This window comes from Natrix helvetica, assembly GCF_964273705.1.
Source record: "Natrix helvetica genome assembly, chromosome: 3".
Lineage (NCBI taxonomy): Eukaryota > Metazoa > Chordata > Lepidosauria > Squamata > Natricidae > Natrix > Natrix helvetica.
In genome coordinates this window covers 130308795-130336069 of record NC_138549.1, presented here as the reverse complement: position 1 = coordinate 130336069, position 27275 = coordinate 130308795, and the positions used below count along the sequence as shown (strand labels likewise).

General features: G+C 39.1%; 1 protein-coding gene across 1 annotated transcript; it reads left to right on the top strand.

Annotated features, from left to right (window-relative positions):
- Positions 1 to 9062: 9062 nt before the first annotated feature.
- Positions 9063 to 19387, top strand: CTSE (cathepsin E; the record flags this gene model as incomplete). Its single annotated transcript, XM_081948147.1, has 8 exons — positions 9063 to 9146; positions 10973 to 11090; positions 12396 to 12514; positions 13334 to 13533; positions 14007 to 14129; positions 15483 to 15624; positions 16428 to 16526; positions 19229 to 19387. Exons 1-8 carry the CDS (start codon positions 9078 to 9080, stop codon positions 19385 to 19387), a joined length of 1029 nt encoding a protein of 342 aa, XP_081804273.1. The 5' UTR covers positions 9063 to 9077.
- Between the last annotated feature and the right edge of the window lie 7888 nt (positions 19388 to 27275).

Below are 27275 nucleotides of genomic sequence, written 5' to 3'. Positions count from 1 at the left end.
CGAGTCTTGAGAAACCTTTTTGGGAGGAGTTTGACTTGGTTGCCATCGAGGATTTGGACAGATTGCGTGGACGACTGCGACCTACCACATGTTTGCTGGACCCGTGTCCCTCCTGGCTTGTACTGGCTTCCTGGGAGGTTACACGCGACTGGCTCCTGGGCCTAGTGAACGCTTCGTTGGGTGAGGGGTCTCTCCCGGCCGCCTTGAAAGAGGCGGTGGTGAGACCCTTGCTCAAGAAGCCTTCCCTGGACCCTACGGAGCTGGCCAATTATCGTCCTGTCTCCAACCTTCCCTTTTTGGCGAAGGTTGTAGAGAGTGTGGTGGCTTCTCAGTTCCCACGACATCTGGAGGAGAATGATTATCTAGACCCGCGCCAGTCCGGCTTTCGCCCTGGGCACAGCACTGAGACGGCCTTGGTCGCGTTGGTAGACGATCTCTGGAGGGCCAGAGATAGGGGTTGCTCCTCTATCCTGGTCCTATTAGACCTCTCGGCGGCCTTTGATACCATCGACCATGGTATCCTGTTGCACCGACTGGAGGGGTTGGGGGTCCGGGGCACCGTTTTGCGGTGGTTCGGCTCCTACCTCTCCGGCCGGACGCAACGTGTGTTGGCAGGGGGGCAGAGGTCGACCCTAAGCCCCCTTACTTGTGGGGTGCCACAGGGGTCGGTCCTCTCGCCGCTCCTGTTCAACACATACATGAAGCCGCTGGGTGAGATCATCCGTGGTTTCGGGGTGGGATATCATCTGTACGCTGATGATACTCAGCTGTACATTTCCACCCCGAACCACCCCAACGAGGCCATCGAAGTGATGTCCCGGTGTGTGGAAGCCGTACGGGTCTGGATGGATGACAACCGACTCAGGCTCAACCCTTCCAAGACGGAGTGGCTGTGGGTTCCGGCCCCCCGGTTCAACCAGATAATTCCATCTCTGGCCATTGGGGGCATTCAACTTGCCCCCGTGGAGCGGGCGCGCAATTTGGGCGTCCTCCTGGATGCCAGGCTGTCCATGGATGAACATGTGACAGCCGTGGCCAGGGGGGCGTTCCACCAGGTTCGCCTGGTGCGCCAATTGCGCCCCCTATTGGACCGGGACGCCTTACGCACAGTCACCCATGCGCTGGTGACGTCTCGCCTGGACTACTGTAACGCTCTCTACATGGGGCTCCCCTTGAAATGCACTCGGAGACTGCAGTTGGTCCAGAATGCGGCCGCGCGGGTGATTATGGGGAGTACCAAGTACTCCCATGTGACACCTCTCCTGCGCGAGCTGCACTGGCTCCCTGTGGTCTATCGAGTGCGTTTCAAGGTTTTGATTACGATCTTTAAAGCGCTCCATGGCTCAGGACCTAGTTACCTGCGGGATCGTATTCTGCCCCATACATCCCTACGACCCATCCGCTCGCACAGAGAGGGACTTCTCCAGGTGCCGTCTACCAGACAGTGCCATGGGGCGGCGCCTAGGAGCAGAGCCTTCTCTGTGGCGGGCCCAGCCCTGTGGAATGACCTCCCCCCGGATATTAGGACTACTACTGACCTCCGCTCCTTCCGTGTCAAACTCAAGACCCACCTTTTCCAAATAGCTGGCCTGGCTCAACCATAACTTAGTAACGCTCCTGATGGGTTTTTTAATTTGGTAATTTTATTAGGGGATTTTAAATTGTATTTTTTAACTGTCTTTCACTTAAGTCCATCCTCCTCCATGCACATATGTATATGTCTCTGTTTTTGTATATATGTTTGTCTTATGTGTATTTTTTATCTGCTTGATTGTACGCCGCCCCGAGTCCTTCGGGAGAGGGTTGCGGCTAATCAAATAAAATTATTATTACTTGCATAGCTTCCATGCAACTACTATGTCCAACTACATGCACAGTCAAATTGTGGACAAGCCACTCGTGCATTGAGTCTGCAGGATATAAATACGGGATGTATTCAGATGAAAGAGAAGCAGCATTAATTAGCTGATCAAACCAATTTAACAAAAGGAATTTGGGCTTTCCATTATTCATGGAAGAAATAATTTACTCCATAGTATTTCATTCTTTAAAAGGATTGCTAATTAAGATTGAAATTATGCATACATTGTTATCAGCTTCTGTGCGCACTCAGCGAAGCAGTTGTTTAACTGGTAGGATCCCAACCCTGGTTACTTCCATCCACCTTCAGCTCTTTTTCGCATTAACTTCTTTTGCTATGAAATCCTATCATTGCTCTGAGTTTATTGAAGTCCACTTTCTTAAATCTTAGATGTTGAGACTTTGGAAAAAGTGCAAAGAAGAGCAACTAAGATAATTAAGGGCCTGGAGACAAAAACATATGAAGAATGGTTACAGGAATTGGGTATGGCCAGTCTAGAGAAAAGAAGGACTAGGGATTACATGATAGCAATATTCCAGTATTTGAGGGGCTGCCATAAAGAAGAAGAGATTAACTTATTTTTTAAAGCACCAGAAGGCAAGACAAGAAATAATAGATGAAAACTAATCAAGGAGAGAATCAACTTGGAATTAAGGAGAAACTTCCTAACAATGAGGACAATTAACCAGTGGAACAGCTTGCCTTTGTAGGTGTTGCAGGTGCTTCATCACTGGAGGCTTTTAAGAAAAGATTGGACAACCATCTATCTGAAATGGTATAGGGCAGGGGTGGCGAACAAGTTCGACAAAAAGAGCCAAAATTTTAAACTGTGAGAGTCAGAGAGCCACACCACGCAGTGACCTGCCAAAACAGACCCGGAAGCAATGTTCCCTCTAATTTTTTTTCGATGTGAGCAGAAAAGTATAGTGTTTGAGCGGCACATTTTCATGCCTGAGCACCTGAATTTTTTTCACAGATGTCACCTAAGACAACAACGAAATCAGTATTATTTGAAACTCAAAGTTATGTTTCTTCAAGGTACCCGCTTAATTCAAAGTGTTATATAATATCAGTATCACTTAACAACGCTCCTGCTTAGCAACCAAAATGTTGGCTCAGAAACTCTGGCATTTGAAGCACGCAACTCTTAAAGCTGTCAAGTTACAAGACCCTTGCACCCCTAACCCTTTAGGGGAAAAAACCCCCAGGGGTCTTCAAACCTGACAGCTTTAACACTTGTGGACTTCAACTCTCAGAATTCCTCCTCCAGTCATGTTGCAGCGACGTCATCTGCGTGGATCTGCTCCATCTTTGCTTTCTTCATTGTGGGCAGGGCTTCTGCTGAAGATGCCGACGAGTACGAGTTGCCACCAGAATAACTGCTGCTACCTCCTCCTCCTCCTCCTCCTCCAACAGAATCACCAGATTTGCTCCTGAGCTCAGCGCTGGGTTACCTCTGCCCCCTCCCCCTCCTCCGTGCTTTTGAGGAGCCATGAGGCTTTTTTTCCCCTGCTCCCCCCCCCCGCCTTCCTACTGGCTCCTGCAGCCTCATGGCTCCTCAAAAGCACGGCAGAGGAGGAGGAGGGGGCAGGGGTAACCCAGCGCTGACTGAGCTCAGCTGCTCCGAGCGGAGGGGAGGCGCCGCTGCCACGCGCGGAGATGCCGGCTGGAGCTTTGGCGGCTTCATCTCAGCCGCAGCGCCGGGCGGCAAATCCGGCCATGCTGCCTGTTAGAGGAGGATGAAGAGGAGGTGGCAGCAGTTCTTCCAGTGGTGGTGGGGGCTTTGGGGCTTCACAACTAGCCTCAGTCGCCCCGTGCTCCTCAAAGCAAGTCTGGGGAAGTCCTTTGCAGGCGGCCCGTTCTAGCTGCCTGCAAAGGACCTCCCCAGCTTCCGAAAGGGAGCGCGCGATCCGAGCCACAGTATACTAAATAATGACAAGAGGCAAAGAGCCTCATTTATTTTGGCCGGGAGCCGCATGCGAGCCTCATTTATTTTGGTCGCGAGCAGCGTGTTCGCCACCCCTGGTATAGGGTCTCCTCAGAGATGGTATTCAGCAGGTTCTAACCAGTTCTGGAGAACCGGTAGCAGAAATTTTGAGTAGTTTGGAGAACCCGTAAATACCACCTCTGACTGTCCCTGCCATATATTCTCTGCCTCCTGAGTCGCAGCTGAGCGGGAGGAAATGGGGATTTTGCAGTAACCTTCCCCTGGAGTGGGGAGGGAATGGAGATTTTACAGTATCCTCCCCTGCCACACCCATCATGCCAAGCCCGCCAAGCCATGCCACACCCACAGAACCGGTAGTAAAAAAAATTGAATCCCACCACTGGCTTGAGTTGGACTAGAGGACCTCCAAGGTCCCTTCCAGGTCTATTCTGATTGGTTGAAAGTCCAAGATAATGTATTTGACTATAGTCAGTTCTAGTTTTCTTTACATTCAAAAACTCCAGTATGATATTGTTGTGGCCCAGCAGCGGCAGGCTGAGCTGTTGTTGAACTCTGACAGCTCAGACCATTACGGGACTGCTCTGGAGGATGAGGAAGACTCTGGAGGGTGTTTGGAGTCAGAGCAGGAACTAGGGAGGCCTGTTGGCAACCAGGTGGCATCTGAGTCAGAGAGCAGTGAAGAGGAATAGAGGGAGGTTGTCCCTGATGTGCATGTACATAGAGCTGAGAAGAGAAAGGAACTGCTGTGGAGAAGATGTCATAGAAGGAAGTAAGGACAGCTGGCTAAGGGTGTGGTCCCTCCCAAAGAGTTTATAGGTGGAGCGACGGGAGGGGAATCTTTGCAGGAAACAACAGTCCATTTTATTAGCCATTGAGAAAGCATTCCGTAAATTTAATCTTGGGTTCTTGAAGATAGCTTTCTAGGCTCCTAGCCAAGGGGTGGCTTTATCTATGTAATTAGTCATGGCAGACAGCCAAGCCTGTGTCTGCATATTCATTGGAATCACAGGACAGAACAGATATGGTAGCTTTTGTACAACACTCCACTCCTACCATTCACCAATTTATTCTTTCTTTGTATCAGGTCAGGAGTAACTGGACACTTCTAGCTTCCTCAATTTGCTAAAGGAGGCAATTGTCAGAAAGACAGATTAGTTATTTTCTGAAACTATTATGCTTAGCAGAATTTGTCTCCCAACTGATGTCAGGTTAATGAAAGGCCTACATCACTATTATTACATGCCACTTTGAAATATCTATGGTTTATTTCCAGAAAGTGTAATCTATATCTTCTTGATAGAGCAGGCAATCATAATAATAATAATCAACAGCAGTATCATTTTTATCCATTTCTCCACTTACTTTAACTCATATGTTTTTTGAGTGTTATTACATTTACTCACTTTGATATCTTAGTGGATTTGCTACTTTAATCTGGCCACAATGATCTATGCTCTGGTAACCCTTTCATTAGATTACTGTAATATCTCACATGCACATCTGCCCTTGAGGATGATTCAGAAGCACCAACCACAGCAGAATTCAGTTAATGTGACTTAAACTGGTCTTGCCAGTTTAAATCATTCCTACCTTTAAAAAAACACAGTTGTTTTTGTGCCTGAGCACAATTAAGCAACTTGGTGCTCTTTAGATAGATTAATATTGCTTCCAGAATTGTCAGCTAGTATGGAAAGTAACTAGGTTGGAATTTTATTTTAAAGATTTCCAACACCTCTTCAAAGGTTTTTACACTTAACAAGCCCCTTGTATTATCATAAATGAGTCCAATGAAGTTTCTTCTGAAATAACCTACTCTAACCTAGTTAGGCTAGTTTCTAATAGGAACCCACATAATTCTGTAAAACACATTATGGAAGAAACATAGAGACACTTGACTCATACAAAATGAGATTATAATTTTATTATGTTACTCTACTGCACTAAAGAGTCAAACGTCAATGCTTTTATTTTATTTTCCCCCTACAGTTTTCCATTCTTTTTTTGGGGGGGGGAGCTCATTTTCCCACTATTTTCATTTTCAGTTGTATTTTATACTTGATAAGTTTAATAAAATTATAATTTAAGAAACATGGACAATCAGCTGCACCAAAAAACCTCTGCATTCTAATTTTGTTTCCCTGTCTCTCTAAGTTTCTGCAAGTTCCACCATCCAAAATCCAAATAGGAGGAGCTGATGAATATAGGAAGCAAATAGTTTTACCCATGGAAAATAACAGCTAGACTAAACAAAAGGAGATTCTTCCAAAATATATTCAGTAATATTTGTGTCCTTCATTTATGTGCCTCTGGGCTGTGATAGAGTGCACCCACTGAATTTGCATTGAATTCATTGCAGATTGCAATGCACTGATTTTATGAATGAAATCTAGAAATAGATAAGATTTTCCCATTTCAAAGAAATGGGAATTTCTTTGAAATGGGAAAATATATCCAGTGTGAGTAGGCAATTATGCAACTACTTGATTATTATGAGCACTCTGACAAAAAAAAAGTTAAAACCCAATGTAATTTTTTTAAAAATTCCAAAATCTATACAGTAGACTATACTGGACATACAACAAAACTGCAAACCACTCCTCCCCCCACCCTTGTACACAAAATTCAAAAGCATGCCTATTGAATAGTTTAATTTAGCCAAATTAAGAGAACATGTCCCAACAGACTGAGGTATTCTACAATTTGCTGAACTACCTGATTATAAGAAGTCTGAAAAATAATATTTCACAGATATAATAGGCAAAATCTTCTAACTAGGGAGCAGAGGAAATTAAGTTGGGATAGCGAAAGAAGAAAATCCAAGTAGCATATAAATATCTTCTTTAAACACAAGAGGGCCAAACTAAAAACCAAACTAAACACTGTATTCAATTGCTATGAAACAAGCAACCAAAACTCCTAATAGGTCCTAATAGCTTTCTACTTTTTTTTTAGGTGGCTTTCAAACAGAGAACAGAAAAAAAACTACTTTCCCTTAGTTCTTGTATTTCATCCAAAGAAGGAAGTATCCCTTACATGAATGGGAAGTATGATAAAAGACACTTAGTGGAATAATGAAGTGAAAGGGGCATATAAGGAAATCTATTGCAAAGAATGAAGATGCCAAAAATATTATATAATCTGAAGAGAAAGAAAAATTATGGCTTCAAAGAATGTGGTCAAGAACAAGAAATGATTAAGATTAAAATAAGTAGAAAAATGCAGAGTAATTTGGTAGGAAATAAAAATTACTTTGGAAGTTTGTAAAAAAAAAAATCTCCAATAGAGTGAATAAGATAAAAAAAATAAAGGTGTTAAGATTTTTTGTATGAACTGAAGAAAAGGAATTCTGGAATGAGTGTTTGAGAAACTTGGAGCTGATATGGATGCTATAAATGATAAGAAGAAAATTGATGAAGAACTAAACAATCCTGTGAAAATGTTTAAACATAATAAAGCTGCAAGTGCAGATGATGTAACTGAAGACATATAAAATCTGAATGTTGTTGCCAATAGGATATATGGTCCACACTATATGAGTTGCCAACATCTGGAAAGAGTAATACTTCAGAAACAGAAATGTTCACGTTAATTATATTAGTGGGAGAATCAGTTTCTTGTAGTGGTTAAGACATCAGGCTAGAAACCAGGAGATTGTGAGTTCTATTTCTATTTTATGCACAAAGCCAGTTGCGCAACTTTGGACCAGTCACTTGTTCTCAGTCCGAGTCAAAAATTGACTTGAAGGAACACACCCAGGAGGGGGGAAAGAGAGACAGAGAGAGAGTATTCATAGTATGAAAATATTATTATGTGTGGAAATAACTTAATATTCACCATCAAGACTCTTTAGCTAAGATCTGGGTCCTTTGAGCATAAACTGCATAGTTTCCCTCTGTCGATATACTTTTGAATGGGCTTTAGAATAAAAGGGTTATATTCAGATCCATAAAGATAAAAGAACTTCTAAAGTGAGCCCTATAGAAAGCACATTCTATAAAACGAAGAACATCTACATCTTTGTTTGTGATCACCTCCAATCAATTCCTCCATTCACTTCCTGCTTCACCATTAAAGAACTTTTTAATCTCTGATCACTGGAAAGGGGAACATGTGCAATGATTAATTTCTTTTCTAAAAGTGCCATATTGACATTAAGTGGTGTGGCTTTCACATTGTACATTTTCTCCTGGGATTTTATCTCTGTGGCTGGGCTGATTAGTGGCTATAAGGACAAAACTTTCATTCAGTTCCTTCAAGTCAAGGAGAGCAGAAGTCCTCCACTGCCAGAATGAATTGGTTAGTCTTTTTAACATTTTACATTTGGATGAGCAGTGGATTGCAAAGGTAAGCACATTTCTTTTTCTTCTGCTCACCCCCTCTCCACCCTCTCCCCCATGTTTCCTATTGAGCATTAGAAACTACAATTACAAAGCTGCAGTGGGCATAGCAGTCCCTTGAAACGTCTTTTGTTTTCCTGCAATACCAGTACAGCACAGTTCCAGTATTAGAGCAGAAACACATCAATAATGTTTTGTGAATAATCAGTAATGCATTTAGATAAATGTGAACATATTAATTGTTGGGAGGGCCCCCAAAACAACAGTAGTGGGTTGCCAATTCTTTTACTACTGGTTTGGGTGCGCTCGCACATTTGTCCTGGTGGGTATGCAGAGCTTCCCACCACTGCTACTACTAGTTTGCCTGATCTGGGCTGAACTGGGAGCAACCCACCTCTGAACTATGGGTATTATTTTACTCTCTTCAAAATATTATAAATCCATCCTGATGTACTGTACTTTCTGTTCCAAATTCCTGTATCCCCAAAACCACTGTTCATAAATATATTAAGGGTGAAGAGTCATCGAGTTGCATATCATCAAATATTGCAAGTGGGAGTCCCCTAATGGATAACACTGATTGCCAGATGAAAGATAAATCACAGGAGTTCTATTTGCTACGGTGATAGATTGGATTTATTTCAGAATTATGCAAAAGAGAGATTTGTTTTCAAGTATTGAATTTGATACATAATTACGTTCATGTGCAGCATAGGCAAAGTTTTCAGGTTATGAATAATTCTTATATTGCCTTATACTGCCTGTACTAGAATAAAATGCTTTCCAGATTTTCTTATTTCTGTTAATCAGTATTAAGCATATAGCTCCTTCTCTCCTCTCCAGAATTACCCTGAAAAGACACCGATCTTTGCGGCAAATATTGAGGGAACGTGGGCAATTGTCTCAGTTTTGGAAGAAATATAAGATAGACATGATACAGTACACCCAAGACTGCTCAGTATTTAAAGAAACCAATGAACCCCTCTTTAACTATTTTGATGTAAGTTAAAGCCAAAGTATGAATGAGACCGGGTTTGGGAGGGGGACGTGTTAGCTACAAAGAAGACAAATGTCAACAGTTTTTCCAATGACATAACTTAATTTTATTAAACTCTCACTCTGTACTCACACAGTGGTGGGATTCAATTTTTTTTACTACCAGTTCTGTGGGTGTGGCTTGGTGGACTTGGTGTGGCTTGGTGGGCTTGGTGCAGCTTGGTGGCCATGGTTTTGTGGGCGTGGCATGGGAAGGATACAGCAAAATCCCCATTCCCTCCCCAAACCACCAACCTGCTTTCCAGCTCCATTCCCCTGTTCAGGGCAACAAAAGTAGATCAGCTGGGAGGCTGGGAAGCAGCAGAGGCGGAGCCAGCCTATTTGCTGGTTCTCTGAACTACTCCACTACTGTTTCTCCAGAACTTGCTAGAACTGGCTGAATACCACCTCTGAACACAATTTATAGAAATCCAGGAGTTTATTATATATCATGAGGCTACCAAGGAAGGCATTGTTCAAAGGACTCAATTTATATACGTATGCATTATAAAAATCCATCATTTCTATGTTTTATTGGTATGATGAGACATTATGATCTGGAGAAAAGATATAATTACCTTAAAGAGTTGTAAACATGGGCTCTGTCTCTATATTTATGTGCTCTAACGCATTGCATTGCTTTGTAACTGTGCTAAAGTCCAGAGCCAAGGCCATGGATGTATACAGCTGTCTGCCAAGAGGAAAAGAAAATATATTGCCCCATTTTTCTCCTTTACTCATCAGATATTTCAGTGGTATCAAAGTTTTCACTGGAAGCTGAAGAGGACTGTGAAATATTTGGCTACATTTGCAAACATAAAAGTTGAATATAAGTGCAAACTGGCAATTTAGCACTGCTACAAACAAGAAATAAACTGCCACCTATGTCCATCGCCTCCCGATATTCTTTTATCTTAGCCAACTCTGAAAGTGGGTTTAAAAGAAAATTGGGGTGTAATATGAGCACAGACATCCGCCCTAAGTACTAAATGTGTCAAAAAAACTTGCACAGTCTGCCTCAAAATCTACTGGAGAATTATAACCAAGCTCAATGTACTTTAGCCTAGCTAAATTGGTTGCTGATGATGGGAAAATTTGTAAATGAGTTGAATTGGACAGACATAATTACTCTCCCTGCAAGTCTTAACATGCAAAGTTCTGGAAAACAGCAGGTATGAACAATGTGGAAGGGTAGGACCAGGCTTGCTTGCACATTCATCCCCTCTCACTTCTCACCTTTTCAGATGTGTTTGAATGCCTGCAGAGTGTTTATATCTAGAGCAGAAATCTTTTTTTTTAATTGTACACATATCTGAATTCTCCCTTTCTGCTGCATGCTTATGGTGGAAGGGCCGAAGAATGAGCCAACTTTTTTCTTTCTAATAAACCACTCTTTTTTTCTTCTTCTTCTAGATTTCAGATTTATATAATAGTCTTGTTCCTCAAACAAGATTACATCCAGGAGCATACTGATAGGAAAACAGAAGACACTTTACCTGGGAAGATAAACACACGTTTTTATCAAGAAAATGTTGCAATTAAAATACTAGGGGTGAAAATTAAAAAATGACGGTGTAAAATTGGATAATGAGTAAGGCCCTTCCCAAAAAACTAGAATTAAAATCCTATTTAAACTCTTGATCCATGTATGCAAACAACATCTAGGCATGATTGGACAAGACTGCATTTGACAAAATTCCCCTCAGGCTTGGAGGAGGTTTCCAGCTTTATGTGCTTCTCCATCCTAATATATGGAATAGAAACACTTCTTTGTTTTCCTGTTTTTGGCAGGTGGAATACTTTGGACAGATATCCATTGGAAACCCTCCGCAGAATTTTACTATACTCTTTGACACTGGTTCCTCCAACCTCTGGGTACCATCTATTTATTGTACCAGCAAGGCATGTGGTGAGTATTGGTCAAGGGGAAAGGAAGGCATGGTTTTAAATACATCACCTTGATGTTTGCTCCATTTAAAGGGATACACATTAATAAAACCTATAGAGAGGCTTGTTGGCTTTCTTACATGCCAAACATTGATTTACACATGGCAGAAATCTTATGAAAATTATTTTAAATTATGCTGAACGCTGTGTTAACAGTATGGAAACTGTTAACATTTGTTATGTTAGGTACCGATGCTTATAGAACTAACATTATTCAGATCAGTAAATTTTGTTCATGCTTCCAATAAGTCCAAAGGTATAGCAATGTATTGTCATTGATAAACAATTGCACATATCAATCATTGCATAGCACATTTGCTATGTTCAACACTGGAAATCCATTACTGAGTAGATTTTTAATACAATAGCCATTCTCTTGTACTTGTAGTATGCTGTAATATCCCTAACATTTTGTCTGCAAATCAGAAACCAAATCTTGCCATTTACAGTGATAAATGCTAAAATAAGATTTCATTCAGGAGGAAAAAGAACTTTTGTCAAGCACCAGGGAAATCAGGAGATCCAGGCAGTGGTGTATAAAGATTTATTGCAAGCTTAAGCTCTCTACAAGAATCTGAACCACTAATGATTGAAGCAATTTGGCGGTAGATAAGGAATTGATGGTGGGCTGGACTTAGATCTCTTGTGGGCGTGAAGGGACTCATGACTGATGATGCCTTTGATCCTCCCTTGGTCGCTCAGCCTGGTCATCTCCTACAGTTTTGATATGAAGACAGAAGGTCCTATCTGTAAAGTAATTGGGCAAATGACGGCTTGTAATAATAATAATGTAGTAGCACAATACTAAATATGTTTATTCAGAAGCTTCACCATAAAAGATAAAACAGCATGAATGGCAACTTAAGGTAGACGTCCTTTGCATACTTTTTTGTAAGTATTCTCTATTTACAACTTATTTTTGAGAAAATATACATGTGAAATATGACTATATAGCATATGGAGTGCTTGTATAACTTAGATTAGCATAGTCAACAGTCATCAGTATATTTTCATTTCTGGATCATTGGCAACTCTTGTGTGTGAAATGACAGTCTTGTACTGAAGCTACAAGCAGCACATTCATATTGTTTTATTTTAAAGACTTTATTTTTCAATAGAGGCCATTAACTGTATACAGCTGGGTGGATTAATAAGGTGGCAATCTTGTATATATTGTACTTGAATAAATATGCAATGGGCTGGACTGAAAAATCCATAGGCCACAGATACAAGCATTGAGATTTCTTTTATTTTTTTTCAATTACAGTTGAACACTCCAGATTTCACCCATCACAGTCCAGCACCTACACTGAAGTGGGTACTTCTTTTTCCATTCACTATGGCACTGGTAGCTTGACAGGAATAATTGGAATGGATCAAGTGACTGTAAGTGAAAGATGCTATTCACTTAAAAATAATATGATGCTTTATCATGTAACCAATTATACTCTGATACAGTAAGCCATTATCCAGCTTGTAGAGGCTACAGTATCTGAATTTTCAATTGAGTTCCAAAGCAGAATTCTTTACAATGTCAAATGTCCTTTCAGGGAAAATGAGTAGCACATTACAAGAATGGACCATAAGATATTTTTGGTGGCATGTCACCAAGGAACCATGTAATAAATTATCATCAATAGGCTTTGTTTTCATTTTCTATGTGAGTTCATATGATTTATTAGGAGAATACTGATGAAATATACCTTCTAGAGTATTTGAGCAACTGGACTTCCCTTTCCCTTTTTTCCTCCTGCGGTCTTCCAAAGCCCACAGATGAGCAAAAGGGGCATTGCCCCAATGACTTGGTGCAGATTTTAAACATATGCATGGAACTGCAGGGGAAACCTGTCCCTATTCCATCATGGAAGGTGCTATCTGGACAATGTTCTCTAGTACTTGTGTGTTACTCCTTTCTTCTAGAAGCATTTCTCAGTGTTATTTTCTGCAAGTTTTAGGATAGATGACATGGAATTCAACCTGACTTTGAATGATAATATGCTGCATCAGACGTGGTGCAGTTTATTCAAAATAGCATTAGCTGTCCAAAATCTTCATGATGAAACACCAATTCAGGAAGGGAGGGAGGGAAGGAAGGAAGGACAGAAGGCTTTCTCTTTTATAAAATAATTACATGGCCCATTACTATGGTATGACTAGTTTCTTGCCACAGATTAAAATTCATATCTGAGATTTCTATTTTTTTAGGTTGAAGGACTCACCATAGTAAATCAACAGTTTGCAGAAAGTGTCTCTGAACCTGGTAACACCTTTTTGGATTCAGAATTTGATGGGATACTTGGTCTGGCCTACCCATCCTTGGCTGTGGATGGTGTCACCCCTGTATTTGATAATATGATTGCTCAAAACTTGGTGGATTTACCAATATTCTCAGTTTACATGAACAGGTAGTGCATAAAAAGTTGACTCTTCCTCCCAATACTGTAGAAAATTTGCCATCCAGACTAGCACTTGCTTTTTTTGAAGTCATTAAAAGTCAATATCAATGGCTTCCTTTGGCTATTAAAAAAAACCCAATTTCTGTAGCAGGAATAGGGAGGCTTTTCTCTTTCCCTATAAATTGGTGAACATAAATTCTGGAACCAGATTCCATAATTTTTGTTTAGCATTGGAAAGAATAATTGGTTATATTTGTGGACTCAGTCAATATTCCATTCATCATTGTGCTCAATGTACGGGCATGATCCAGATACAGCCAGAGGCTGACATGAGAAGTATGGAAAATGTGGAGCATTAGAAAATGTGGGGGCATCAATTATATTCTTCAGGTTTAGAATTTTGAAAAGCATGACTATGTAATAGAAAAAACACAAAGCAAAGGCTCATGCTCAATGCAATTATTTCTTCTTTCTCTCCTCAGAAACCCTTATTCTTCTGTTGGAGGGGAACTGATTTTTGGTGGCTATGATGAGGCCTATTTCAATGGAAATCTGAACTGGATTCCAGTCACTAAGCAGGGATATTGGCAGATCCAACTGGATAAGTACATATCTTATTTGGAAGTAAGGGGGGGATTCTCGGAAATAATAGCTACTTTTCTATCTCTGATAAATGCTAGAATTCAGGGTAATTGCACATTTAGGACTCAGACTTGCCAATCTTTACAGAAGCACCACATCTGCTTCATAAATCTCCAGCCTTTCACTGTTACAATGAGCTGTAATCATCTTTTAACTATTTGGCTGGATGTGGTATATATTTATTCTTTGAGTTAGAGAGTTTTCACTACTTTAAAAACCAGGAAGGTGATTTAGGTGATTATATATATTAATTACATCATTGTCTGCAACAGATGTCTTTACAACAGTATTTGCCAATTCTCGAAATGCTGTAAATAATTCTATCCCTCCCTCTACATCTTTTTATATGGAAAAGCAAAGTAGCGATGCTTTCAATGTTGTGTAAGTTTCTACAGTTTGTAAAATCCCAAGTTATGCTGAGGTTTCAGAAAGTCTTCAGATTCAATTGCTGTCATTATGGAGGGATTCCTGCTTCATTCCAAAGAGTTACAGAATCTAAAACACCAAGACTTCCCTTATTTACTGAGCTTTGCTTCCTTGATACCAAAATTCCTAGGAAAGTTTGAAATCAGAAACCATAAATTCTAAGCTTTCAGTGTCTTTATGGAATGCCTGAACTATATCAAATGTGCAAGATAACTCTTGGTATTGATAGACTGCAGTTCCTGCCTAAGAAACTGCAGAATGAAGAAGTATTTGCTTTTAAACTAGGCTCGTGAAAGTAGTAAGACTGCAAATTTCCAGACAATTAGATAGTAATTTAGTACTAGATTTACTATATTAACTATAACATTTTCTGCATCTTGTTGCGATTTTTGCAAACAGAATAAGGTCATTCTAGTCTAGACTATTCATATGTCAAGGGAAAAACAGGAGATTCCTGCAAGTCCATTATAGTCACAGGTAGAGGCAAACAAAACAACTTTGTGATATGCCAAATTCCAAGTGTGCTCTTGGAATAAGCTTGAACTGATTCCAAGCAATCAGTTTTTAATTACTCTTAGCTAAGCAAGAGTATCAATTACTCTAAGCTAAGCTCACTATTGTCCCCATTTTAGGAGACGTAAATATTCTCCCATTGTACAACCAGAAATATTGTTCATTTAAAATCTTCTAATATCCATCACCACTTATCTCAGCATATATCTTTTCAAAGAGGAATCAGTAATGAAGTGATAGACATTAAACAAATATAAAAAAACAGTGTCAGGATCAAAGTCAACCTATAATCATGCTGGGAGAAGAGGTACCACTGTAAATATCTTGGAGAGGCATTGCCACCAAAAACCTCAAGTTTATTTCCATCTTCTTTTCAGTATCCAGGTTGGTGGGAATATTGCATTTTGTGCAGATGGATGTCAGGCTATAGTGGACACAGGAACATCTCTCATCACAGGCCCTTCTAAAGACATAAAGGAAATGCAAAAATTAATCGGGGCACAACCTATGGATGATGAGGTGGGTCCCAGCTTGGAAATCAGTAACAGAATCCTAATCCTGGTGCTAAATCTAGGATAAATTTAAATCTAAAATTATCTCTTTACAAACCTAGTTTATTCTTTCATTTTCTCTTTTTGTTTCTTTCAATTTCATTATGTTGTAGTTCTTTGAACTTTAAAGAAAATTTACACTGCCATTTTGCAAAAGGTGAAGCAGATGCTTTAAAAAGGTGGCTTAGGAGAAGCAGTGGATTTAGGCCAAGTCTTATCCTGATTTAGCTTCTGAAGCTTTTTGTCCCAACACTGTATAACTTTTAAGAGTGGCTTGGCAGCCCATTAGGTGCCCTGTAGATATTCTGAGAGGAAGAGCCTCTAAGGCAATTGTTGGGTGCTACCCAGAGTGAGAAATGGGGCTATAGCTGAGGAGCAAAAAAGTGTGGAAGGCAGGCAGTGTATGGAGCAAGGGGTTTGGGGAGTTAGCCCTGGATCCTTCTCTCGCCTCGAGCTATCAGTCTTTAATTACTCTCTGTATTAGTATATTGTGTGTTAGCATATTAAACACAGGCAAACTTCAGAACAATTTCCTTAAATAAAAAACAGCATTTGATGGGAGATAGATTGAACAAGACAGAAGTAAAGGAAAAAAGGGACACCTAATCCTTATCATATCTATATGTGTGTAATATCTTATGAGGAAAGCATAATTAAAAAGGAAAAGATTGGAGTGCAAAATAGATATTGTCCATCTTCTTATCTCGGGTTGTTTTTTTAAATTGAAATATTGGGTGTTCATTATTGCAAAGATATACCAATTATTTGCAGTATGCTGTGGAATGCAACAATCTCAATGTGATGCCTCTTGTCACTTTCACAATCAATGGAAACTCTTATCCTCTTACTCCAGAGGCTTACACTGTCATGGTAAGTGCTGTCACTCATTTCCTCCTGTACAGCATGGCAGAACATGTGTCATCCTTGGGAAAGAATGGGTTATTATCTGTAACTTTGTATTGGGACATGGGGAAAGAACACTGATGTGTTAGTAAGAGTTTCCCATTCAGATGCTCAGTTGCTTTTTTACTGCTGAGAAAAGACAAGTTAAAAAAGAACAAAATAGACTTTTTGAGGTTGCACTATATAGAAAGCAGAGGTGGTATTCAGCAGGTTCTGACCAGTTCTGGAGAACCGGTAGCGAAAATTTTGAGTAGTTCAGGGAACTGGCAAATACCACCTTTGACTGGCCCCGCCCCTTCTATTCTCTGCCTTCTGAGTCCCAGCTGATCGGGAGGGAATTGAGATTTTGCAGTAACCTTCCCCTGGAGTGGGGTGGAAATGGAAATTTTACAGTATCCTTCCCCTGTCACGCTCACCAAGCCACACTCACCAAGCCATGCCACGCCCATTAGTAGGATTGCTTAATGAGAATTAGCTTGATATTTAATGCTTTTTAATCACCATTATAATAAATACAAAATAATAATACAAATAAAAAAGAGAGAGTTTGAGGTAGTGGTTAAGATACCAGGCTAGAAATTGGGAGACAATGGGTTCTAGTCTCACTTCAGGCATGAAAACTTCCTGGATTACTTTGGACCACGCGCTCACTCTCTCTCTCAACCCAATTCACTCATAGGGTTGTTCTTGTGAAGAAAATAGGCTATGTTTCCCCCTTCAGATGTTTATAAAAATCATAAACATGGGATATTAATAAAAATAATAAAACTAAAAATTGAGGAAATGACAGGTTTCCCTAATTCCCTTCATTTGCTGGGAAGGAATGGAGGGAGGGAGGGAGGGAGGGAGGGAGGAATTGTGGCATACTATGTGTTTGGCAAGCTCTGTTGCTGTTTAAAAAGTATAGTGGGAAAAGAATATTTACCATAATGACTGTTTGTCCATAAGGGCAGGGGGATTCGAATTTATACTAGATCAAAATCTTCATTAATTTTGTGGCTAACCTAAAAGTTAAGCTGTAACAAAAAATAGGTAAAAGCTTACTTGATCTTTATACGTCAATTTACAGAGGAAGAGAACAGTTAAGGAGCAGTTCCCCAAGCCTCCACCTCTATTCTAGCCTTATTAAATAAATAACGATGACATAAAAAGATGCACAGTCTTTGAATTTTCCAGGTATCTCAATAAATTGAGGCTAATCCAAAAGATGAGATCAGGTGATTAAGCTGTGAAGTCTAATAGCTTCATTTTAACAATTATTTCTAATCCTTTATCTATAGTAGTTATACATTTAGCATTGACAAATTCGGGGCCTTTTTTCTCCTCTTCTTTTTTTGCAACACATTTTCTCCTTGGGAAAGGAGGTGATCCCTTGCACCACAATAAAGCATTCTACTTCCTCTTGCCAGCATCTTAGTCACTATTAGAAGTCATATATATAAAGATAATAAAGAATATATTCATACCAAAACACAATAGAACACTGACTTGGAGGCATCTATATACTGTATAAGCTTACATGTACCTTTCAGATTTTACTTCTTTGTTATGGTAGGGAGCTATTTTAAATGATAATGCTAATGTCATAAATTATAGATTTGACAGCCTACTACAAGCCTGGCTTGTCATACCAACACAAGAATCCTTTGAAGATGGCAGTGCAGAAACTCTACTTCTCTTCTATTTGAATTCTTTGAGATGCAGTGCTATAGATCAGCCCATGAAAGGAGAAAGGGAGATGAATAGGAAGGGTCTGTAATATTCAGAAATGAGAAAGTGGCTAAATGGAAGGTACCAGTGGAAACACACATTGAGAAAGTTAAAGAGAGAAATGGAAAAGTGCAGAAAGAAATTAAAAAGGGAAGAAAAAGGTAGTGGCTTCTGACTTTTCAGTGTAGTAGCATCCCAAAAACAAAAATTACAGCCTCAACTTTTTGCTATACATTTCTACATATATCAAGCCATTTCTGTAACAACAAAATAATTCTAATCGTCAAAAGCTAAAAATAGGGTTTCATTTTTTTTTTCAGTTTCAAATACAAAATCCAGAACTAGTTTCCAAATGGAAATAAAACTTGATAAGTTCTTTTCTTTAACTAAAAGTTGCTTTTACCTTCTCTGCCCACTCCATCACCTTTACCATCCATTCTTCCATTATGGAAATTAGTGTGACTTTCCATCTTGGGCATATTAAATTCAATATATATAACAGAAAAGTTCCAAATTTTCTTTCAAGCTCTTTGTACAGCATGAATACACTCTTCTTTAATATGGCACTTTCAAAATATTGGATTAGTGCTGCTATTATTTTTATTTTAAACTCACAGACTAAGAAACATGTTCGCATCCAGGCTAGAAATGCCATAATTGCTTCATGTGCGCAAATCACAATTAGAATTTTTCTAATTTATGCTAAAAAGCAATTGGCTCAATGTCCAGTCATTGCCTTCTTCCTTCTACATCAGTTCTTAGTTGTGCCTTGGTAGTTCTACAAATCTTTCCCAACAAAATCATTGTCCAGATATAAGGACTTCAACTTTTAGCATTTAAATTTCTGCATTTAAAACTGCCTTTGAGTGTGTGGGTAAATGTTGGCATACAAATCTGAACATGATTTGTCGTAATTCAATATTAATTGCTTTTAAACCTATATATCCTCTTTCCTGTAGGTCAATAGTGATGGGATAAACCTGTGCACCAGCGGCTTCCAAGGTTTAGATATAGCAACTGATCCACTCTGGATTCTGGGAGATGTTTTTATTGGCCAGTACTACTCTGTCTTTGATCGGGGAAATAACAGAGTGGGATTGGCTCCAGTTGTCTCTTAAGAGGCTTAGAGAGTAAAGGAATGAGAGTCTATTCCCTTTCTTATCTTCTTTTGAGCAGCAAAATCAAGTTTCCTATCTCTTTTTTTGTTTCCAACGTGAAATACAATCAAGATTATGACTTTTATCTATAATCACAAATTCCTTGAGATCCCCTGGAGAAGAGCTGTTTAGATGTGTCAGTTCTCAGTATAAAGATATGTGTTGATTTTATCTTCTCTCATCAAGTAAATTAGATTAAATAAATCCTGAATACTTCAAACTCAAAACACTGTGTCACAGTCCCAGGCTGGGGCTGTGCAATTGGCTAAGCATGATTTATTGAATAAAGTGCACTGGACTGAGTTGATCCATCATGTTAACTTATATATAAAACTTTATAAACTACATGGTTGGTTTACATAATATTCTTATCTACATTAATCAAAATGCATTTTGACTGAATATCTTGTGTGAATCTAGTCTGATTTGTGAGATTTCTTCTTTGTAAAATAAAACAGAACTGCATCTTGCAAAAGTATATAACATTAATGATTTAAGTAAATAGGTGAATAGCTAAGAATTTTTCTTAAACAGCAAAAACTTTTAATAAAAAATATTTTTGTACTCCTAAGGCAATACATTGTGTGATAAATAATACCTCTGTGTGATTTTCTGATATGAAAGAATCAAGAAGCACTGAATAATGCATCAACATTCTAAATACATCAACTTTCTCATTAAGCAGATGTGGGCAGATTAATATCCCAGGGCCAGATGTTACTCTGAACCTTTTTTGAAGATCTCAGAGCTTCCCAGGACCACAACTGTGAATACTGAGTGACATTTTTTTGCTATCTTCAGCAAAAAAATCTTCTGCTCTTGATTACATGGCCCTAACTCTTTATACCAATTCATACTGAAGCTACAGGTATCTACTGCAGTTCTTGTCCTAGAGAATGTTAAATGCAGTCCCCCCCAAATGTAGCTCCGCCCATCCTAAAGGATAATATTGTGCGTCTTCCCCCCCCCCCCCTTTGTGAATGTGCGCACACACGTTTGTGTATATGTGTGCAGTGGAATTTGACTTTAAGGAGGCAGTAAAAATTAAGGTGTTATCTATGGACCTTTTGGTACTCATTCAGATTCTTTACTGATGTTGATAAGCTCTTTAAACCACATGCTGGCTGGGAGTTCTCAGACAAATTGCAATACTAGATAGAAGATAAGATGGGGAAAACTGTCCTCACCCAAGAAAGGGTAAATACAGAACTACCATTATACTGTACATATGGTAGCAAAGTGCAGAATTTAAGAAGGCCAGCTACAGACATAATATTCCTTGACATGAAGGACACTATAAAATATACCTATTATTGCTATAGCAATAATAGAAGAGCGTGTTCCACCATATCAAACAGGTTACTGGGTGGGACAGGGCAGAGCAGGGCGAGAGAGAGAGTTCAAATAATGTAGCTTTCACACCAACTCCCAGCATTTACTTACTGAGACAGCCACTGCTTTCTGATATGGTGATTCTTTACACAATCTTTTTAGATAGGCAAAAGTGAATAAAGACATCACCCATGATTATAAATAGCATTTATTTTTTTAATCTATAAAGGAGTCGCTTTCGGCAAAAAATCATTCAGAAATGATGAAAAAACAAGAATTGCAGATTCATAAACTTTTTTCTATATTGGTAAAAAGATGCTGATTACACAAAACAATATTTTTCCTTGAAATTTAAGGAGGGCTCCAATTTGTTATATGTAGCAGTTTTTCCTTTAAGCCAGAGTTTACATATAATACTAATAAATTGATTTTAGGATATATTAAAAAGAAAACAAAGCAACATATTATAGATCTTTAAAGTCAACAACAGAAGTGCCTTAATGATCAGTCTGATGACATACAGTAGGACATGGTATGCCAGTCGGATTTTTAAAATGTATGCCATAATCTTGCAATGTGCATATGTAACATTATTGGATAACATAGGATTTGTCTATAGATCGCATGATACCTGGACCGGTGGACTGCTTGGAAACCTTGTCCTTCTTGTCTATCCTCAATTTGATCACTTCCATGTAATGGTCACTCTACCTAACATGACTGAAAGGATCATACTAGGATTAGTGACTTGAAAGATACTCATCTTTTTTTTTTCCTTTACTTCACCATGCATACAAGCTCATAAACAAAAGTGCCAGTCAAGAAGAATCACGACTTCTTTTGCTCTAGTACCTTTCCATTTTCCTTGAGTGTCTAGGTATTTTGTGTACTGAGTTGATACATAAACATTGTTTTCTGTTGTTGATTGTGTCTATTTTGCCTTGTCAGTTATGAAACCATGTGTTTTAATTTTAAAAAAATGTTTGTAACTGTTTACTTGAGACGTCTACTCAGCAATGCAGTACTGGAAGAGCACAGAATTTATAGGTGAAGACAAGTAACAAAATTACACTTTGCAATTAGTTTGCCAATGGTACATTGCTTTTAGAAGTGGAGATCGCTCGCGTGAGCAATAAAATATTCAGGAAAAGTGGATGCAGAGTCCTTTACTACATCTCAGAGGATTTTTTAGTGTACTTTTCCAATGTGCTGTGTCAACATTTGAAAAGATAAAATGTTCTGGCCCATCAAGTTTTTATTAAGAGGTAGAGCTGCCTTCCACTCTGTTGGACTGTAAAGTACAGGTACATGCCTTTGTTCTGACCCAAGCTTCCCAAGAACATGAAGCAAATTCCTGGCCATGACAATAACCCCTTTTATTAATTTACTGTGAATTCTGCTCATTCACATACAGCAAAGTCTTTCCAGGGAGTATTTACAGTCACAGACCTTATCTGGCTTGGAGAGCTGACTTGCCGATATCTGCAAAACTTGGCAAGGAGTCTCGGAGAGTCACGCCAATTAAGCAAACTCCACTCCCCTTTTATTCCTCTTTTATTTCCTCTGGGAAGGGCCATTCATCGTTCACCTGTGGCCTTACTCCCAAGTCGACCCCTGTTCTTTAGCTGTTCCCTTTGTCTGGCAACTCTGCGCATGTGAACATTGGGAGCAGGCTCCAGCTGTTCGTCTGCCTCACTGATGTCTGACTCTGAAGGCATCTGATAACTGGCATACGTCTCTGGCTTCCTCTCTGCTCCAACATAGAGTCGTCATCAGAACCTTCTCCAGACTCCAGGACTGGCCCATGTTCCTCCCCAACCTCCTCACTCTCCGAATCTGCTGCCAGCTCTGCTGGCCACTAGCGGATCACAACAGCCTTTGAGTATTTGTATTTCATTATGTACCATGCAGTATGAAGAATCATCAGTGCCTTTTATCTAAAACAATCCTTTCTCAAGTTTGTGCCTTCAAACAGTTTGGTTGGGGATTCTAGAAATTGTACTCTGCCACATACAGAGACCACCAAACTAGAGAAGGATGGCCTGGATGTGAGTCACAAAATCTTGGCAGAAAAAGATATGAGAACAATGCCACCAAACAGGATGCTTGCCAAGTGAAAAGAAAATTTAGTAAATTTCATTTGCATCCATCCTATCTATACTGTAGGTTGGTATTATAACACATGTTCTAAAATAACCTGCTGTACATTCTTTCATATTTCATTAAGGAGAGTTTTGAGTATGCTTCCAAGTGGAAACGTATACAGTTCTTCAGGAGGAACACAACTGTGCCACAGAATGAAATATTATTCCAACTATCCTCTCCAAGTAGTAGCCATTCATAAATCAATACAGATTTTTCAAATTAACTTACTAGATAGGATAAAATGATATGAAGGAAAAACTGAAAGAAACACAACTTCTTTCTCTTTTATGGCTGTTCAATAACCAGCATAAACTCTGTTTATGCGATGAATTACTCATAACAGTTGACCTTAGGCAACATCAGCAGATCTGCAGGCCAGCAAATTATAATGAAACATGTGATTTCAGTCGCAAAACTGATTCATATTATTTTAAAAGTCACACATGATGTTCTTGGAGTTTGTAAAACAACAATTTTAAGGATGTTTTGCATGTTTAAATTTCATGTAATGTCAAAAAGACTGTACATAACAGAGTCCCATTCCAGAGGCTCAGTAGATCTCTTGTTCCAATAGGTTCACAAGTAGGATTGGTAAACCAACTGCATTTAATTTCTCATTTTATCTTACTATATTTACACAGGTTGGTCATTTTATACACTGTACAAATTGTACAAATTGTACAAATAATAAAAATGTGATATAAATCTAATAACCAAATGAATAAATAATATCACAGTATTTTAAAGTCAAAGGGATTCTAGAGAAAACCATGATGTCATCAGGAATGAAACTCAGCTCAAAGAAAAATAATTTGGCAGTCCACTTTAAGTTCCCAGATACAACAATCCAAATTAAGATTCCAAAATTATAAGTAAAAGGATAAAAATACTTATTTAAGAAATCATGCAAATTTTATATCAATCTTGTGGTTTTTGAAAGACTGATTGCCTTACGCACTAGACCGCTATAATTTTTGTTATCACAGGATTCATATGTGAAAATGGTGCTTACTTTCTTCGTTCCTTTTTTCACGGACAGATCATACATAGTTTAACAACAAAGACAACGACTTTCGTCCATGTCAACCTACTAACAATTGGTGCAAAAAGCTTTTAGTTTTGATGGAAGACAATTTTAGGCAATCTCAAGGGCTGCAGTGCATCTTGTTGCAGAACACACATTATAGTTTTTTTCCCCAGGAACATATTTTTAACATTGTTATTCTCTTTTATATTAATGTAACCTCTGTTTTTAAAATAAGAGATTGTGAGCTAGTAATCAGCAATGATGTGAGAAAAAAATGTATTAGATTTTTTATCCCACCCTAGGTTACTTTATAAGTAACTCAAGGTGGTGAACATACCTAATACGCCTTCCTCCTCCTCTTTTCCCCACAATAACAACCCTATATTAATCATACTTCCAAAACAATGAATTCTATAAGATGAGTTGGGATGACAGAAAGCGACTGGCGGCTGGCCCAAGGTTATCCAGCTATCTTTCATGCTTTTCTATGTAACAAACAAGGAATGCTACTTTTGTATATCTCCAGGAAATGTCAGCATTATAATTGGAAATTTGAAACTTTTGCTGGCAAAAGGCCCTAATATAAATGAATTGAAAATAATTTGGAAGTCCGATGTACAAGCCAAGTAGATTCATATTTCATATTTATGATCAGCTATATAAAAAACATATTGTTATTATAGAAGATGCTCCCCAAGGAAAAGTGGTGAAATGTGCTGTGTGTGTGTGTGTGTGTGTGTGTGTGTGTGTGTGTGAGAGAGAGAGAGAGAGAGAGAGAGAGAGAGAGAGAATTGGGAAATGTTTTGATATGAAGACTATCATATCTAAATTGTAAATGTCTTGATAACTACTTGATGGCATTAGAAAGAAAGGTTTCCTAATTGCTTTTCTCTTATCTAGCAATTATCCCAATTTATGCAATCTAGATATTGTAGGACTGGCAGAGATGCTCTAACGTTTAAAATTCCTTCACCAGGAATAGATATGGCACTTCCTGGAGCCAGATTTTTGACAAAAAGGCGTTGTCAAAGCAAATAAAAGATAAGGGTGAGGTTGCACTTTTGTTATCATTCCAAGGTGATTGTGCACAAAATCATCCCCTTCCTTCCTTATTAAATAGTGAAACTTAATAGCACCTCTGTTATCTTCTGTTCAAATAATCATTTTATGATTTCAGCAGCAATACAGTGCTAAGTGCACAGCTGAGTGGCTGGATTCGCACAACACAATTAATCTTGTTTTAATCAACAAACCATAATTAAGCAAACATGAGGCCATATATAGGTAGTACTCAACCACAATTGAGCCCAACATTCCTGCTGTTAAGTGAGACATTTGCTAAGTGAGTTTTGCTCCGTTTTACAGCCTTTCTTGCTACAGTTGTTAAGTGAATCACTGCCACTGATAAATTACTAATATGGTTGTTTAATGAATCTGGCTTCCCCATTTATTTTGCTTTGTCAGAAGGTTGCAAAAGGGGATCACATGACCTTGGGATACAACAACGGTCATAAATATGAGTCAGTTTGCCAAGCATCTGACTTTTGATCACGTGATCATGGGGATGCTACAAAGTTGTTAAGTGTGAAAAATGGTCATAAAGTCACTTTTTTCAGTGCTGTTGTAACTTTGAAGAGTCACTAAATGAACTGTTGTAAATTGAGGACTAATGTACAAGTTAATAAGCATACAAACAAGATCAGGCATATACTGCATAATACTTGATGTGTTAGGGCTGATTATAGTCCTCTTCAGTGCTATGTCATTAAACTGGTGCATACATTTAATCACATCAGTTAGCAAGTGTATCACACTAAGTTTTAAAATATCTCTTTAGCAACAGCAAGAAAAAAAATTGCAATCCTCATTTTTTAAAATTAAAAATACAAACAATCCTGCAAATAAACACTATTATTTAAACTACCCAAACAGGAAAAGAAAAATTTGTGACCTACCAGAGTTCAATTATAACTCTAGGCTGTGTTCATATATAATCAGGTTAACAAGTATTTATTGAATAAATCACAATTAGCTGGGGTTTGCAACACGCTAAACTATTAAGCATAGTTTACTTATCACAATGGCAGAGTTCATACAACATACTAAGCCACAACATAAAGACTCTATTGTGTCTTAATCCAATTTTAGTCTCCTGCAATATTGCTGTGTTGGCTGGAAATTTAGGAATGTCAATTCAGTTGGAACACACTGTGCTAATAAGTCTCTATGCAAATAATTCGTCTAAAACAATATTTTTATTGCCCAATCTGTTTATGAAATTAGGCAAGTTAAAACTACAACCAATAGGTAAAACTATATGCTAAGTAAGGTTTTCCTCATTATATTTTGGCAGCTCCAAATGAAACTACAGAACAGTGGAGTAAAATTCTACCTTTAATCTAATCTACTCTCGGGAACATACAGTAGGTAATTCTCTTCTTCTCTTGCTCCCTCTCAATTAAATACCTGGGACTCTAGAAATTGAGCCAAACAGATCGCCCATCAAAGTCTGTAGCTCACTTGGCATCTGAATTACAGTCCTGTTCTCATTGCAGCACATGATCTCTCTATGCTTGGATTTGTATGACACATGCAAGCAGAAAGCAGAAACTATATTTTAACCCACTTATTTCAGGCTGTCATTGTATTTCAAAATATCTCTTTTGAAATTTATTCTCCATAATAAATTAACTCTGGAAAGTTAACTATGAGTAATTAACAAGCACATCGGATCTCCTAAAAATAGAAAATCAGAAAATAGACGGCTAAGGGGAAAGCTGCCTTCTGGATGGGGTCGACTCCCAGTTTTTGTTTGGAAATTAAATCGGGCACCTCGGGCAGCAAATGGGTGAGCGAAGGCATATCCTTTGCATGGGGATTTCTTAAAGAATTTGAACAGCACTGCCAACTCTTTTCCGCCCGCCTCCGCGGTTTAAAGGGGGAAAAAACCCCAAATGCAGCGAGACTGTCTCCCGGCTGAGAGTCCCCAAGCGCCCGCAGCAGCGAAGTCGCAAAGGTCGGGCTTTGCTTTGGTTCCGTGCCCGAGAGTTGCAGCCTCACGGACCAGCAGAGATTCCCTTAGGGGACAGTGCTACTTTCGACCACTGGAGTTTCTAATCCCACTTCCCCAACAAGCAAGGTCCACATAAACAAGTTTACGAGTCGTTTGCCAAAACTTCACTTCCTCTTCTCTCTGCACGCTGTAAAAATCTGCAAGCTAATCTGTCTGCAGCCTCGTCATCGGTGGGCGGACTTTTGAGCCACCCTCCCACTCTATTCTTGGGGACGGGGGGGGGGGACGGGGGGAGGAGGAAAAGCAGATCCCAACAAAGAAAACGCGTGTTT